The 15220-nt window shown below is 37.7% G+C and overlaps 1 protein-coding gene across 4 annotated transcripts in view; it reads left to right on the forward strand.

Moving 5' to 3' along the window:
* IQGAP2 (IQ motif containing GTPase activating protein 2) overlaps positions 1 to 15220 on the forward strand; it is a 277602-nt gene that overhangs the window by 175400 nt on the left and 86982 nt on the right. For all 4 annotated transcript variants that reach the window (XM_037529125.2, XM_037529123.2, XM_054687972.1 and 1 more), the window contains exons 6-11: positions 2362 to 2429; positions 2739 to 2852; positions 3722 to 3900; positions 5713 to 5800; positions 10154 to 10317; positions 13131 to 13291. In XM_037529125.2, the coding sequence (XP_037385022.1) occupies positions 2362 to 2429; positions 2739 to 2852; positions 3722 to 3900; positions 5713 to 5800; positions 10154 to 10317; positions 13131 to 13291 (774 nt within the window). The remainder of the gene's footprint in view (positions 1 to 2361; positions 2430 to 2738; positions 2853 to 3721; positions 3901 to 5712; positions 5801 to 10153; positions 10318 to 13130; positions 13292 to 15220) is intronic.

The raw sequence follows: 15220 nt of genomic DNA on the forward strand, positions 1-15220 counted from the left end.
TATAATTGGAAACAGTCATGTAATTTCTTTCCTACCACAAGGGAAAATTAACACTTTTTTTGGTATAAATACTTTAGTTCAGATTTCCAACAACCCCGTGTTTCATGGCAGCCTAAACACCTTTAGTTTAGGGGCAGCATGGTAGAGAAACAAGTTTTTAATAGTCTATATTTCAGAAATAGTCATTAAGTATATAAATGACTCAGCAGAGGAGGTAATGTGAAAAGAGTTACATCAAGGTCATTGATAGCACATACCTCTCGCACTCTTTCTCAAACAGACATCAAATTACTAAACTAATAATTTTAAAAATACCTTTCCAAAAAAAAAATTCTATTCACTGACCAAAAATTAAAATGTCTCATGACAGAAAGCAAACCAATGGGATTAAATTGACTGAAAAACGAAATGGGAGAAAACCACAGGTCAGAAATCACTCAGGGGGCTGAGGGGGATGCAGCAGAGCTCGGACCTGGTGTGGGGCTTGCTCCAGGCAGAAGCAAGGAGTACAGCCTCTGGGCCCACATCATTTCGCTTGGACCAGGTAAGTCTTGATCCTTCCCTGAAGCAACAAGTGCAGATGAGGGGGAGGGTAGCATGTAGTACCTGAGACAGCTAATGACCCCCCAAAAATGCATGGGGATCCCCATCCTAAGTCCCACCACCTCCCTCAGGCTGGCTCCATCATAGGACCTGCAATCAACAACACACAAATAGCAAGTCTCAGACCCTGAGATGAGCCCCAAATCAGGGAAAACCACATTTGAGGAACCAACACTATGGAAGAGACATTAACTTAGACAAACAGAACTAACACCCAAGGAACAAAGCGGACATATTAAAGCATGTGCAACTAGTGATCTGTTTGATTTATTTAACAAATAATTATGGAGCACTTAGGCTTATACATAAAGCTAAAGGTGAAACTGTTATTGTAACAAAGTACATGCACAAAAATGCATCTCTATATAAAGAGGTTCACTGCAACATTATTTGCTATAATGAATAACTAGAGCCCATCTAAAAGCTCAGCATCATTTGGTTCAGTAATTACAGTACATTCATATTAGAAAATACAATATGAGTTTATGCAATAAATAATTCCTGAAACAGCATTAAAAGGATTGAAATCAAAGTTTTAGTGTTTAAGTGCTAATTTTCTATGTAATTTTAAAGCCATGATCATGAATTTTTAATTTTGATCATGTATTTCCTAAATGATTTTTTTATGGAAATGATTGAAGAAAATTAATCTAAATGCATGCTGCTTACATTGATTAATCATACATTTGAGTTTATTTGAATACCGTTAAAACTTGATATTGAACTCCTTCAATGAAATTTTAAGTATTTTATAAATCACTCAGATCTACTGCACCAATATCTGAAGTGATAATTTTGAAAATTTCAAGCCATTGAAATTATTTTCTGTGTATGTTATTGTATAACTTCAACTTTGTAAAGTCTCATAAATTATAGACCCGTCAAAATTGATAAAGTGAATATAGATTTTTTTCAGTTGATCTATGGAATTAATCTTGGGGTCTGGGGAAGTTATAAATATGGAACAGAAATTATTGCTCAGTGATTAAGTGGGAAGAGCAACATCACTATATATTTTCATTTTCTTTGGTAGAGTTTAGATCCAAGCCCTAAGATGCTTTTGTCAGATTATGGATAGTTAGTGGGTGCCATCATTTACTTCCTAAGGAATTTTAAATATATATATAGAAACATTTACTCCCACTCTCCATCAGGTAATATGCCCTGTTGATCAATAACCTCATCCACTGATATATTTATTGTCTTGCCACTCTGTTGGTTCAGAAAATATAAAGCAAATGTTTCTCAAGCAGCCTGTGGTACTTGGAGAAATATTGAAAAGCAAAATATAATTTGAGCTGTACTTTCGACAAAATAAGTATCATGTAAGGAATATCCCAAGAAATATTGATTACACTTGTTACCTGCCGTTTTGTGTTAACTTCATCTCCCTACAAGTGGATGGCAGTTGACCAGGTAGAAATACTATTTGCTACAGAAGGTTGGACTTTGGGATACCTCTGCTTTTTGGGGGGTCATTAGCTGTCTCAGGTACTACTTGCTACCCTCCATCTACATTTGTCGCTTCCAGGAAGGATCAAGGCTCATTTATACCAATCTTAGACTGAGATTCTTGCCCTGGACCCACCAAAGACTGCTTCCTCGGGACACAGTTTCCTCATTTGTAAAATGAATGGATTAGAGGACATAGTCTCTTAGGTCTTTCTCAATTGAAAAAGCCCTTAAGATTTATGTGATGTCTTACTCTTACGATTTTTTATGGTAAAGTTGTTGATAATTTTGTGTTTCTTCTTGCAGTTTATATCTCTTCAAACTTGGAATTGCACCCCAGATACAGGATTTGTTGGGAAAAGTAGATTTCACAGGTACTACTCTTCATAAAATTTTTAAAATGTAGTTACTAAGAAAATGTATCAATACTTTTTTAAAAAAAAATTATTGCTATTGATACCTTTTTTCCTCTGTATTGATCAAAGGAGAGAACTTCATGTCTTTGTTTATAGTTGACCAGGTTTCCTCCCATATTTATAAAATGGGAAACTAAGACCATTTTCTTCTCGAAGTTTTAATTTAGAAATGGCCCCACCTGCTTGAGGAGGACATTTCTTGCTGTGGATATACTAGTTGTGCCTTGGTGTCTGTGCCTTGCTTTAATTTTTGTTGTTCTTTTTCAGAGGAGGAAATCAGTAATATGAGAAAGGAACTGGAGAAATATGGAATACAGATGCCATCTTTCAGCAAAATCGGTGGTATTCTGGCTAATGAATTGTCCGTGGATGAAGCTGCACGTAAGCCCGTTTAAAATCTGAACTTGACACTGACGTGAGACATACTAATACCTTACTTACTGATTTTAGCTATGAGAAAAAGAATGTTTAGAATACACTTTTGGACTCTATGAGTATTTATGATATGCATTAGAGATGGCTAATTTGAGCTTCATAACCTAGACATCTACTCATGCAATGTACCACACATATTTTCCTTCATTCTCCACAATACTCCTCTACTTCTCGTGTCCTTCAATTTTAGTGTGTAATGCTGTGAGTCTTTCCATTAAATTGCAAGTATGTCTTGGAAACAGCATTGTGCTTTCAAAGTGTCCATGCTACCCTTTCAGCTCCCAGTGGCTGACACTGTGCTTGGTTCATTTTAACCGTTCAGTGCAAGCTGGATAAATGAATAGGGATTTTTTTTTAAGATTTATTTATTTATGCATACAAGAACTGGGGTACAGTACAGAGATGTGGGGCATGAAAGGATTCACCAGTGACAGAGTGGGGAACAGAACAGGCAGATTGACTGAAATACACTGCTAAGCAGCGTGTGGGTCAGGAGAGGTCTGCTGTGCCATGTGGGTCACCTCCCTGGCCTGGCCAGGGATCAAACTCATGCTGTGGTGGCTGCAGACATCTTCACAGTGCTGCATCTCAACCCCTTGTGCCACCAGGGAGGCCCTGTAATAAGGATTATTTAACAGGTGCTGAGACAGGACCTAGGTGGGTGGTTGTGAGAAGATGCTCTGTGTTGGGTTTGAGGTCTCTGGCATGCTTACTGGCAGCCAAAGAAGAAAGTAAAACTGTAGTGCTTATGCAGTGTTGATGCAACTGTCCATGTTGTCTTTTGCTGATAAAATTATTCCTTTTTCTCTTTTCAGTGCATGCTGCAGTTATAGCCATTAATGAAGCTGTTGAAAAGGGAATCGCAGAGCAGACCATTATAACACTAAGAAACCCAAATGCAGTCTTAAAATATGTGGATGACCATCTTGCACAGGAGTATCAGAAAGAGCTCTGGGAAGCCAAGAGAAGAAAAGAGGAAGATGCAAGAAGGAAGGTATTTAATTAGATTCTGAGTAATAAATACAATAATAAATGTGGTTATGAGCTACTGGTTTGAAAAAGCCTTAATGTTAAAAGTGATACTTTTGAGTCAATTGGCTATGGTCAGCTATAAGCGGTTCATTTGGGTTAAATGTTTCAGTAAAAGAAGATGATGCATGTGTAAGAAAGCTAGATTCCCTTCGATGAATATTATAGGTTGCAGAATAGAAGGTCATGTCATAAACACTGGGAGTACAGAAGTAGCGGCAAAAAAATCATCCCATAACAGGCATTACCAGCAGTTTTTTCTTTAGATTTCTTAACAGTAGTTGGTAATTCAGTGTGGTGAGGCTCAGAGAGGATGTTCGAATCCACCCTCATATTTTCTAAACAGCATACCCTTCATAGTTGAAGAAGAAGTTTCCCTCTTCAGCAAAGCAGCCTGCCCCTTATGCTGACATCACATTTCCTGCCTTCCTGTCTGCTCAGTTACTGAAAACTTTACTCTCACAACTTTTGCTTCTGCAGTAGCTGTCCCCTCCTTGGCCTCTCACCATTACTGGTTTCAACTTCATTTCCAAGAGTACTGACTTTGTCTTACCACTTGTCGCCACTGATGGCTTCCACCCCATCCAGCACACCTGCCCTACGGTCTCTGCTCCCCTGGCTTGTGCGCACCTTTTCAGCTGTGGGTCTCCTCTGCATCTCTTAGCATCTCTCCTTTGTCTTCCCTCTAAATATGGGGGTATGCCAAGGTCTGACATTGAATATCTCCTCTTTCTTCTTCCTCAATTGAATTTATCTACTTGTTGAAGAAATCAGCTGTCAGCTTGACAGCTTCACACCTCCCTTGTCCCTAAAGAGTATCCTCTGTCTCCCAGGGCTTCACTCTTATCCCCATAAGATAAGGGCTTCACTCTATCTTCACTCACGCATGTGCCTCTGCTGAGCTTCCTTAGAATAATTCCCACGTTGTTTCAGAATTCTCTCCTTCCCCCATGTGCTGTCCACACCTTGTTCTGTCACCTCTTCTTACCAGGCTTACAGCCTCACCTGCTTCTACTGTCTCTACTCACGTCTCAAGATGCTCGCAGTACCTTCCTCATGGGGTTACCTATGTCCTGTTGTTCCCCAAGCCAGCAAGCCAGCCCCTCTCAGAAGGAGGTTACAAAATCAATCTCTAACTACTGGTTGGGTGTCATCCCACTAGAGGACACTCCTCATTCCCTGCTACCCACTGAGAGAAGTATAGGGCCTCCAGGTAATCCTTCTCACCTCCCCTGCTTTTCGCCAGACCCCAGACCTGCTCCATGCTGTAGCCCAATATGGCCACATTCCTACCTTTGTGAGAAAATCATGCTGCTGGAGCCTGTCTGTTCCACCCAACCTTGAACATTCTTCCACCCCTCTTCGATTATTGTCTTAAAATTATTATTATTTTAAAATTTTCTTCCCCACCGAATATATACTTCTTCTGTACAGTCTGTTTGGTTCTGATATGTTTACTCCTTCTTCGTGTTCTTGATTTTATTAGATAGAGTCAAATGACATTGTCAGTATCAAACTGTTTTTGATCTGCAAAAAAAATGGCCATATCAAAGGTTCAACCTGGTGCTCTCAGCTGTACACAACTAGGCCTTTTCAGAGAGTCCTGGGGCCTCTTCTTCATTGTCATCCTTGTGAGTGTCTCTCACCCTAGAGCCCCGATGAATGCTTGCATTGACTTCAAAATCAATATTGGTGGTTTTATCACTTTTCCATTTTTAAATGTTGAGATTTGGAAACATTTTACTTAAAAGGAATCGGTGAAAACTTTGTTTTACAGAATAACTGTATTTCAGAAGAAGAAAGAGACGCCTATGAAGAACTGCTGACACAAACAGAAATCCAAGACAATATCAATGCAGTTAACAGTAAGTAATGGATCAGGTGAAAGAAATGGGCGTCTCCATAAGATACACATTCTCCTGGTCCAAATCTTTGATTAACTCTCAACTTGTATCATTAACAACTGACTTCTGTAATGAAAAAAATCCACTGCTTGTTGGTGTTGCTCTTCATTATGGTACGTAATCTGACTGTTCGTCAGGAGCTTTTTGGTGGTCTTGCTTATAGTCCATTCAGAATATCTCAAATCATTTTCTATTTCATCAAAGGCACAACACATTCATCTTTTGAACCTGTGCATTATTGGGCTAATATGGAAGTTATTTAGTAAAAGAATGTAACTTTAAGATTATTCCTTGTCCATGATCACACGATGATATGCTCTTGGTACTGTGAAAAAATCCATGGACACCTCTGCTCTTTATTAATTCCTGGTCATTAGTCTGCAGTTTTGCAAGAATTGATCTCTTACAGCTTGTGTAGCTCTAGTGCAAATGGATGAGACTGAACAGGCCAGTAGATTCACAAGGTTGCAAGTTTGAATCCACATCCCTGAATCTCCATGGAGTTTGCAACATTCATTTCCTCTTGATACCAGTTCAGTTGTGTGTCTATAAAGGACAGAAACTTGGGTAATTAGAATAAGCATATGCAAGTTTAGATACATTAATCTCCTTAGTCTTTTTTCCCTTCACTACTAAAATTTATTTTTACTTGAGGCAGTAGGGAATTCCATCTGACATTCATTTCCTCTAGATCAGTCCCAATAACCCATATATACCCAGAAAATTAACACATAAAAGACCATTTCGCCTATTAATAAAGTATACAACCTCTCTGACATATTCAATCCTAGAGTATCCACAAATTACAACAGGCCTAATCCCTGCCCTCAACTTAACACCTAGATGAGCTATGAATTGTCTTTATTGCTCTTCCTAACACTTACAAAAAATGCATTCTTGTAAATATTACTAGAAAGTTTGCTCCTAATTTGCTGTTATAGGCATAACCTAAGGGATTGAAATAGAAAACAGGGAAGCCTCGATAAGGTTGATGTCAACATCTAGGAGTTAACAGAAAATTTACTCCTTTCTGCCTACCCATCCCCCTACTCCCTCACCCCTCCATATCCCCCCCCACTGCCTCTGCCCCCACCCCCCACACACACACTCTGCCAAGAACTCTAGGATAACTTTTTTTCTCAGGGGAATACCTTAACATTTTGGTTGGTGTGTTCTTGTTCTTTTGTTCTTATTAAATTTTTAACATGTTGGTCATGATACATGAAGCACAATTTAAAATTTCTTTCTGTTTTATTTGAAAGCTAAGAATTTCATTACACTTGACAGAAATGAATTATAGGGAGAAATTGATATTGCCAGTGAAATATCTAAGGTCCTTAAGCTTGGTGAGGAAATAATTCTGTAGTCTTTTACCATCCTTTAGTTCTGAAATGTTTATAACCACAGATTTCTTTTTCATGTTGAATAAATGCTTTATATAAATATTTTAATACCTTACTCAATGACCTAATTTCCACATCCCAAATTTAATGACAAATTGTACTTTTTCCCCCATTTTTAAATGAAATGGATAAGATGATTTACACTAATGCATAGCCAGCTGAAATTGTGAAGGACATTGCAATGTTTGATGTCTGTAAATGTGTAGTCCATGATTATTCTGAAGTTTATCTCTCCCCATTTGAAAATTTATTGTCTAGTAGGACTAGAACTGGTCTTGAAAACACCATTTAAAGGCTGCTTTTTAATGACACATGAGACATTTGTATGCTTTAAGATGCATAAGTATAGCTACTGGACAAGCTTTACCCCAGCTGTGCAGGTTGTTACAGTAAAATGTTAAGGTACGTTCATAGCAATCATAATAATGACATAAATGACAAGTTAAATAGTAATGACGGCGGATCTGTTGTCAGAGTCTTCTGCTTTGTTGGAACTGCAGTTATTTAACTTTAATGGGGTTTGGCACATGCATTCCAGTCAACACATGATATACCTATTAACATCAGAACCGGGAATTTTATAAATACTGGTGTAAAAAAATGGCTAAGCTTACTTTATTTTTTTCTTTACAAAGAAGTAGTTCATTAAGAGTGGTTTTAATGATACAACTTTCTGATAACATTTACCATGTAGCTGTACAGACTAATATAACAGAGTTTTCAAGGTGAAGCAAAATCCTATCCAAAGTAATCAGACACAACTGAAAGACTCTGGATAACTTTATTTATTTATTTATGCAATTCATTTTTTTAATATATATTAATTTTTTTTATTTTTTTACATCATTGTTCATTTTTAAACAATATTTGCTTCCCCCCCTCAGGTGTAGTCCCCATAGAGTTTCCTTCACCAGTGTACCTGTGCACCATCACCTCAGTGCCCTATGCTCCTCCCTCCCTCCCTCTGATCCCTCTCCCTCCTCCTCCCCTGTAGTATGTCTCTGATTTATAATTGTCCGTTTTTGCTTTGTTGTGTTTTGTACCGTTACTATTTTTTTTTCACACTGATGTCTTATTTGGTTCCCCTATATTCCTGCTATATAAGTGAAACCATCTGATATTTTTCTGTTTCCTTCTGGCTTATTTCACTGAGCATAATTCCTTCTAGTTCCATCCACATTGCTGCAAATGGCATGAGTTTATCTTTTTGATTGCTGAATAATATTCCATTGTGTATACATGCCACATCTTCTTGATCCAGTCATCTGTTTTTGGGCATTTGGGTTGTTTCCAGGTTTTACCTATTGTAACTAGTGCTGCAATAAACACAGGTGTACAGGTGTTCTTTTGAATCAATGTTTTTGTGTCCTTTGGGTAGGTCCCTAGGAGAGGAATTATCAGGTTGTAAGGTAGCTCCATTTTTAGTAGACTGAGGAACCTGACCCTGGATAACTTTAAAAGAACAGCAAACAACATGCATAACAACCTACCTTCCTTTCTTCTGTTTGTCATATTAATTCTAAGAATAGAAAAAAGTGTTTGGGTTCTTAGGGTACCATAGAATAAGTGTAAGTTTTCTGGGGGTGTGGTATGAAAGATTGCATTGACAGTAAGTATTCCTTCTATTGTATGACATCTCTTAGTAGGAAGGTTATTGTAGGTAGCTCCCTGTAAATAATTAGAGAAGATAGTCAGCTGTTAAAAAAGGTTAGAATAATCTTAGCTGGAATCTAATCATGTGTTAGACAGACTATCCCTTGAAAAGCTGTAGAAATTATAGGTCTGCATTATTTCTGCTGTCCAGAAGCTGCCTTTTGAGGGCAAAACTGGTTCTGTCTTGTTTGCTGTTGCCTGGTGGCAGAGTTTATCAGTCATTCTTCCATTTGGTCAGCAATTCCATTTCTTCCTTTAACTATTCACTCTTCAGGCACCCTTAAAATCCAGGTCTTTGTAATGGTAACATTGCAACTGGTGGAGAGGTCACAGAGTTAGAGGTTGGATAAATAATGGTTTTAAAGAACTTTGTAAACAAAGACATTCCTGTAGTCAGGGTTTTTTATTGTTAAATAATATTAGCATAGATGAGTCATAGGAATTTTGGCTATCATATACTTTTTAATGTATCTGCAGTTACTTTTCCTTAAGAATAACATTCCATTGGGGGGGTGGGGGGCGGGAGGGGAGGGATTGGGATCAGAAAGGGGGGGTTGCAACTGTATGGGGAATATAAAAATAAAATTTATTATTAAAAAAAAAAGACACTGTGGGAAGTAAATGATGAATCTGGGTTTAAAATAATGGAAGGCTGGTTAGTAAAAGTCAATTTCTTAAAAAAAAAAAAAAAAAGAATAACATTCCATAGAATATAATAGTTGAGAGAGGAGATTCCGAGAAGTAACTGTAGCATCAACATCAAGCAGCAGTGTGTCTGGGTGCCCCTTGTGGGTTTCCAGCACTGATTCAGAGGGAGGCTGCAGCAGCTCTTCTTGGGGAGGCAATCCTAGCACATTAGGAGCATTAAAGAGCATTAAAGAGTGATGCCTGCAGATCACTGTGGCTCAGAGTTAAACACCAAGGGGATTTCCGTGGTGTGTGAAGTCCTCAGAGACCACAGCAATGGGAAGAGGTGGGAACAGACTGGTCCTGTAAGGAAGGATTTTGCAGGGAAGTCATGCCAGGCTGGAATGATTTAACTCACAGCTGAGGTTCTTTTAGGGACCAACTCCAAGGGTTGGACTGACTTTTAATTATTGAGCTGCCATTTCCAAGCCTCTACCTACTCGCCAACTGCAGCCTTTCAGAATTAATGGAAAGTGACTATCTGCATTCTAATCCTTGGTGAGATGGGCTGGTTGGGTCAGGGAGTGGTGTTTGGAGAACAGTCTGACAGAATGTGAACCCCCACCCGCAGGGTTGGCCGCGGTAGACCACATCAACGCTGTTCTTCAGGAAGGCGACCCGGAGAACACGCTGCTTGCACTGAGGAAACCCGAGGCCCAGCTGCCTGTGGTGTATCCCTTTGCTGCCATCATGTATCACCACGAACTTTCCAACCTTCAGAAACAGAACACCACGGTAAGTCAGAGGAGACTCCCATTTGGGAGATGTTAATACTGAGTCCAAGAAATGAAGAAGCCTGTTCAGGAAAGGTGAAGGGGTATGGCGTCTTTATCTTGTACCAATCTCTAGTCTCAGTGGACTAACCATACCAATTCTGTGGCCACCATCCTCTTTAGCTCCTGCTTCTATTTACATAAAGAATCTAGAGTATAGTTAAAGAGATGCAGACAGGGTTTCCCACAAATACATCTTAAAAACAGGTTGTTCTTATTCTCTGTGATTTTTTCAAGAACTTTGGATAATTTTTTAAGTATGCTACAATAGGTTTAAAATATGAAATATTTTTGTTATGGAAAAATAAGCTCTGAATCTGCATTTCTAGAAATCTAGAACTAAAAACATCATTATGGCTTTGACTTTTGTAAATTTATGCTCCTTAATATGCTAATTATATTAAGCAGTCATATTCATATAAGGTGATTAAATTGCAGTGTGGTAACTAAGTTACAGTGATTAGGAGATTTATACTAGTGCAGGATTAAGTCAAACAATGGAACAAAATGAAAAATACTGGACACAGAGCCAAAAATTTAATAGACGAGGGAGCTAGTATTTCAAAAAGCTGGAGGAAGGAATGAAATCCTTAAAGTGTTTTACCATTTGGAAAAGAAAACATGGCCTCACTATACATATCAGAATAAATGTCCATTTAAATATTAAACACAGAAAAATATTTAAAAATTAACATTCGAAGGAATGTTAATTCCTTAGACTTTAGATCTTAAAAATCAGAAGCAGCACTGGGCCACCAAAAAAAAAAAGGGGGGGCGGTGGGGGAAGAGGCCAAGAACATGAGCAGACAAGTTACAAAATGAGGAATGTAAAAATGACAAACAGAAACTGTTCAAGCTCAATCAGAAGTAAAGACATGTAAATTAAAATGAAATATAATTATTTGTAGAAGTCAGATTGGTAAAGATTGAGAAATTTAACCTTATAGGGGTGAGAATTTGGGGCAGCAAGCATCTCCCACAGAGCTGATGGGCGTGCGTGCAAGTGATGAGATCTTTCTGGAGGGCAACCTTACTAACGTTAGGACATAAGCTGGAAGAATGTGAGTCCAAAAAGTTTTGGCCTCAGGGATGTTTCAGAGAATTGTCTATAATACTGAGAAGCAGCCAACAAACCACATGTTTAGCAACAGATTGCTTAGTTCCTGGTACTTCCACATGCCCAAAATAATATGTAACCAGCAAAAATGACTGTGCAGAGTAGAGATCAGAAAAGATGTGCACACTAGTAGTGGAAAAAATGAGTTTGAAATATAGAGCATTATCTTGCTTTTTGATAATAAGAGGGGGAGTCAGTGGAAAAAACAAAACCTCTGTAAATGTTTGCATGAATTAAAAATAAAAGGATATGCACTAAAGGGCTGGGTGGTAGGAATTATTCTTATTCTTGCTTCTCAAGGCTTTCTAAGTTTTATAAATATAAATATACTGTTTTTTGGTAAAAGAAATAAAGATTATTTTCTTAGACTGCACTAGCTTCTCTCGTGAATATCTTCCTACTTCTCTAGCTTTGAAACCCAAGGCTATTTCCCCTCCTACAGTGTTCTCCCCAGGGTCAACAGTCAGTTTCCGGTTGTCTGACCCCATTTCTTTTAATTTTTCCTATCTTTTTTTACCATATCCTACTTTAGATGTTTGTGAGAAGTTCACTGAAAGCGCTAGAGGTGAATTTCAAATTATTCCATTCTGCTCTTACAATTTAATACCTTTCTTATATGTTAAACTTGGAGTTAATGGAGTATATTTGGAAAAAATTCACTTGCTCTCTATCATAACTCTTTCCCATTTGCCTTGGAAGGTAAAATTATTGTTTGTTACTATGAAAGCTGTTGGCTGCAAGATTTCTACAGTGATCTGGAAAGCTATAATAATGCATTTTAGCTGTGAATATTACATTTTATATACTAAGTTAATATAATGCTATATATATTAAATATATCCTGATGGAAAGATATATATCAGTTTTGGAGTATATTTTTGGGATTTGTTTCATGCTCTCTTTATGTTCTTTCAATATGATGAAAGAAATATCCTTTTTGAAATTGGGCCAGGTCAATATAAAATGGTTAAATGAAAGAGAACATTCAAAGGGAGGTAATCTGAAACCTAAGATATATATTTTTAAATAAGCCAAATCCAGATTTATAAATCATATAAGTCTGGAGAGCCTTACTTTACCAAAAGATTTAGTTCACATTTCTGCAAATACCAGAACTTATAGTACGTTTAAAAATATCTACCCAGTTATAAAAACAATGTGACTGAGATTAACTCTTGGAATTAGCATCAATATTCTTGGTTTAAAGATGTTTTCTGGCTGTGTAACTTGTAGGTGACTCTCTCCCACTTTTCCTTTAGCTTACTTCAAACTGACAGTCATTAGCTATGGAAAAATCTTGTCCACTCTGTCAGAAGAGACAACATTGTCTAACACTTGGTTTAATTATTTGGTAGGAGTGAGGTTGTAAATAGCCGTTATATCTGGACATAGGAATCCACTATGACAATGGAGATGCTTATGAAACCGAAGCTTCTAGTATAATTAACTCTCTTCCAACATGACCAGCTAAGGAAAACCTAGGAGCTTGTTAATCTGTTCTTTAAAACCAGGGAAAATAAACGGTTATTTAACCCTCCTTCTCCTGGATTTTCAAAATCTTTGACTTTTAATTGTTCTTTGTATTGTGACCCCTGAACCCATCACATACAGGAGGTGTGTAGTTTGGGGAACTTACATTGCTGCACTGTTTCCAACAGAACTACCTGGCCCACGAGGATCTCTTGATTGCAGTGGAGATGTTATCTGCCGTTGCTCTACTAAACCAGGCCCTGGAAAGCAATGATCTCGTGTCTGTGCAGAATCAACTCAAAAGTCCAACCATAGGCTTGAACAATCTGGATGAGGCATATGTGGAACGGTAAGGAACATTTTCCAAACCTTCCTCCAACACAGAAATGTGTGTTCGGCAGCTATCACCAATAATGACTTGTTTCTTACCTAAGAAATCCATGTATGAGGCTCATTTTCCCAAACTTTAAAAGTTCTCCTAATTTAGAGTCCTTCATTAATAGTAGGCCTTTTAGGGGGAACAATCTTAAAAAGACCACATTGTGGCAATTACTAAATGACTTTGTCATTAGCAAAGATTATTTGATAAGCTTAACATGAAGTAACTGTTCAAAACCTACCTTCCCTTGGGCGTCTTTTGGAGAGAACATAAAAGTGAAGTGTTGAGAGCAACTTTATTAATCATCCAATAGTTTTTTTTAATTTTACTGGTAAAGAAAGAAAATCTGAATGGGTCCCAAACTCTCATTATTATTAAACCAAAGAATCCTGAAATTAGTGGTTCATGGCAGTGGGTTTTAACTTTAGTCGCTTTCACTTCACGTTCCTGAAAAGCATACTGATAGTATTATAAAACATGATAGCAGATCTAGGAGTAAAATTAAGTGGCCAGAATAAGGAGCCAAGTTAAAGATTTTTGTAAGACAAAAACCCATTGAGGGATTTTCTGTCCTGGTTTCTTGTGACCACTAGGGGGAGTTCTGTCTGCATGGAGCCTAACTAAAAGTTTTTCAGATACTAATTCCAGAACTGCTTGATTGAGTAGATTCGGTAACATATTCTCTTAGGTCATGTATATTTGTATAGTAAAAGTAAAAAGAGCTCTCAAATTAAAAAATAAGTGGTTTTTGACCTCTTGTCTATGTAGAGAATGGCTAGGACAGTGGATTTTCCTTGATAGTTGTATTCTTTTTTTTTTTTCACATATTTTGTCACTGTTTATTAATCTGAAAACTACCTTATATCAATTTTTTTAATTTTAATTTTATTTTTATATTCCCCATACAATTGCAATCCCCTTATTTTGACCCCAATCCCTCCTTTCCGTGACCCCCACCCACCATAGTGTCTCTGGTTCATAGTTTTTTGTTGATTTTGATTTTTACTTTCTTATAGTTATTCTTTTTCCTGGTCTCTTATTTAAGTTTTCTAGATTCCTGCTATGAGTGAGACCATCCGGTATTTTTCTTTTTCTTTCTGGCTTATTTCGCTGAGCATGATCCCTTCCAGCGCCATCCATGTTGCTGCAAATTGCATATGTTTATCTTTTTTGAATGCTGAGTAATATTCCATGATGTATATGTACCACAACTTCTTGATCCAGTCATCTATTTTTGGGCATTTGGGTTGTTTCCAAAGCTTAGCTATTGTAAATAGTGCTGCTATAAACATAGGGGTGCAGGTGCTCTTTGGAATTGATGTTTCTGTGTCCTTTGGGTAAATACCTAGGAGTGGAATTGCTGGATCATATGGAAGCTCTATGTTTAGTAGGTCCAGAAATCTCCACACAGCTCTCCATAGTGTTTGGACCAGTTTGTACTCCCACCAACAGTGCAGGAGAGTTCCTTTTTCTCCACACCCTCGCCAACATTTGTTGTTGCTAGTTTTTTTAATATGTGCCATTCTCACTGGTGTAAGATGGTATCTCATTGTAGTTTTGATTTGCATTTCTCTGATTATAAGTGATGTTGAACGTTTTTTCATGTGCCTGTTGGCCATTTGCATTTCCTCTTCAGAGAAGTTTCTTTTTAGCTCTTCTGCCCATTTTTTGACTGGATTATTTTCTTTGTTTTTGTTGACTCTCATCAGTTCTTCATAGATTTTTGTGATCAGTCCTTTATCATTAGTGTTGGGTGCAAAAATGTTCTCCCAGTCTGTGGGGTTTCTCTTTGTTTTTGTTATTGTCTCTTTTGCTGTGCAGAAGCTCTTTAATTTGATGTAGTCCCAGCTGTTTATCTTTGCCTTCACTATCACTGCTTTGGGTGATGTGTCTATAAAG

The sequence above is a fragment of the Talpa occidentalis genome, unplaced genomic scaffold (genome assembly GCF_014898055.3).
Source record: "Talpa occidentalis isolate TD23 unplaced genomic scaffold, MPIMG_talOcc4v2.1 talOcc4.6, whole genome shotgun sequence".
Lineage (NCBI taxonomy): Eukaryota > Metazoa > Chordata > Mammalia > Eulipotyphla > Talpidae > Talpa > Talpa occidentalis.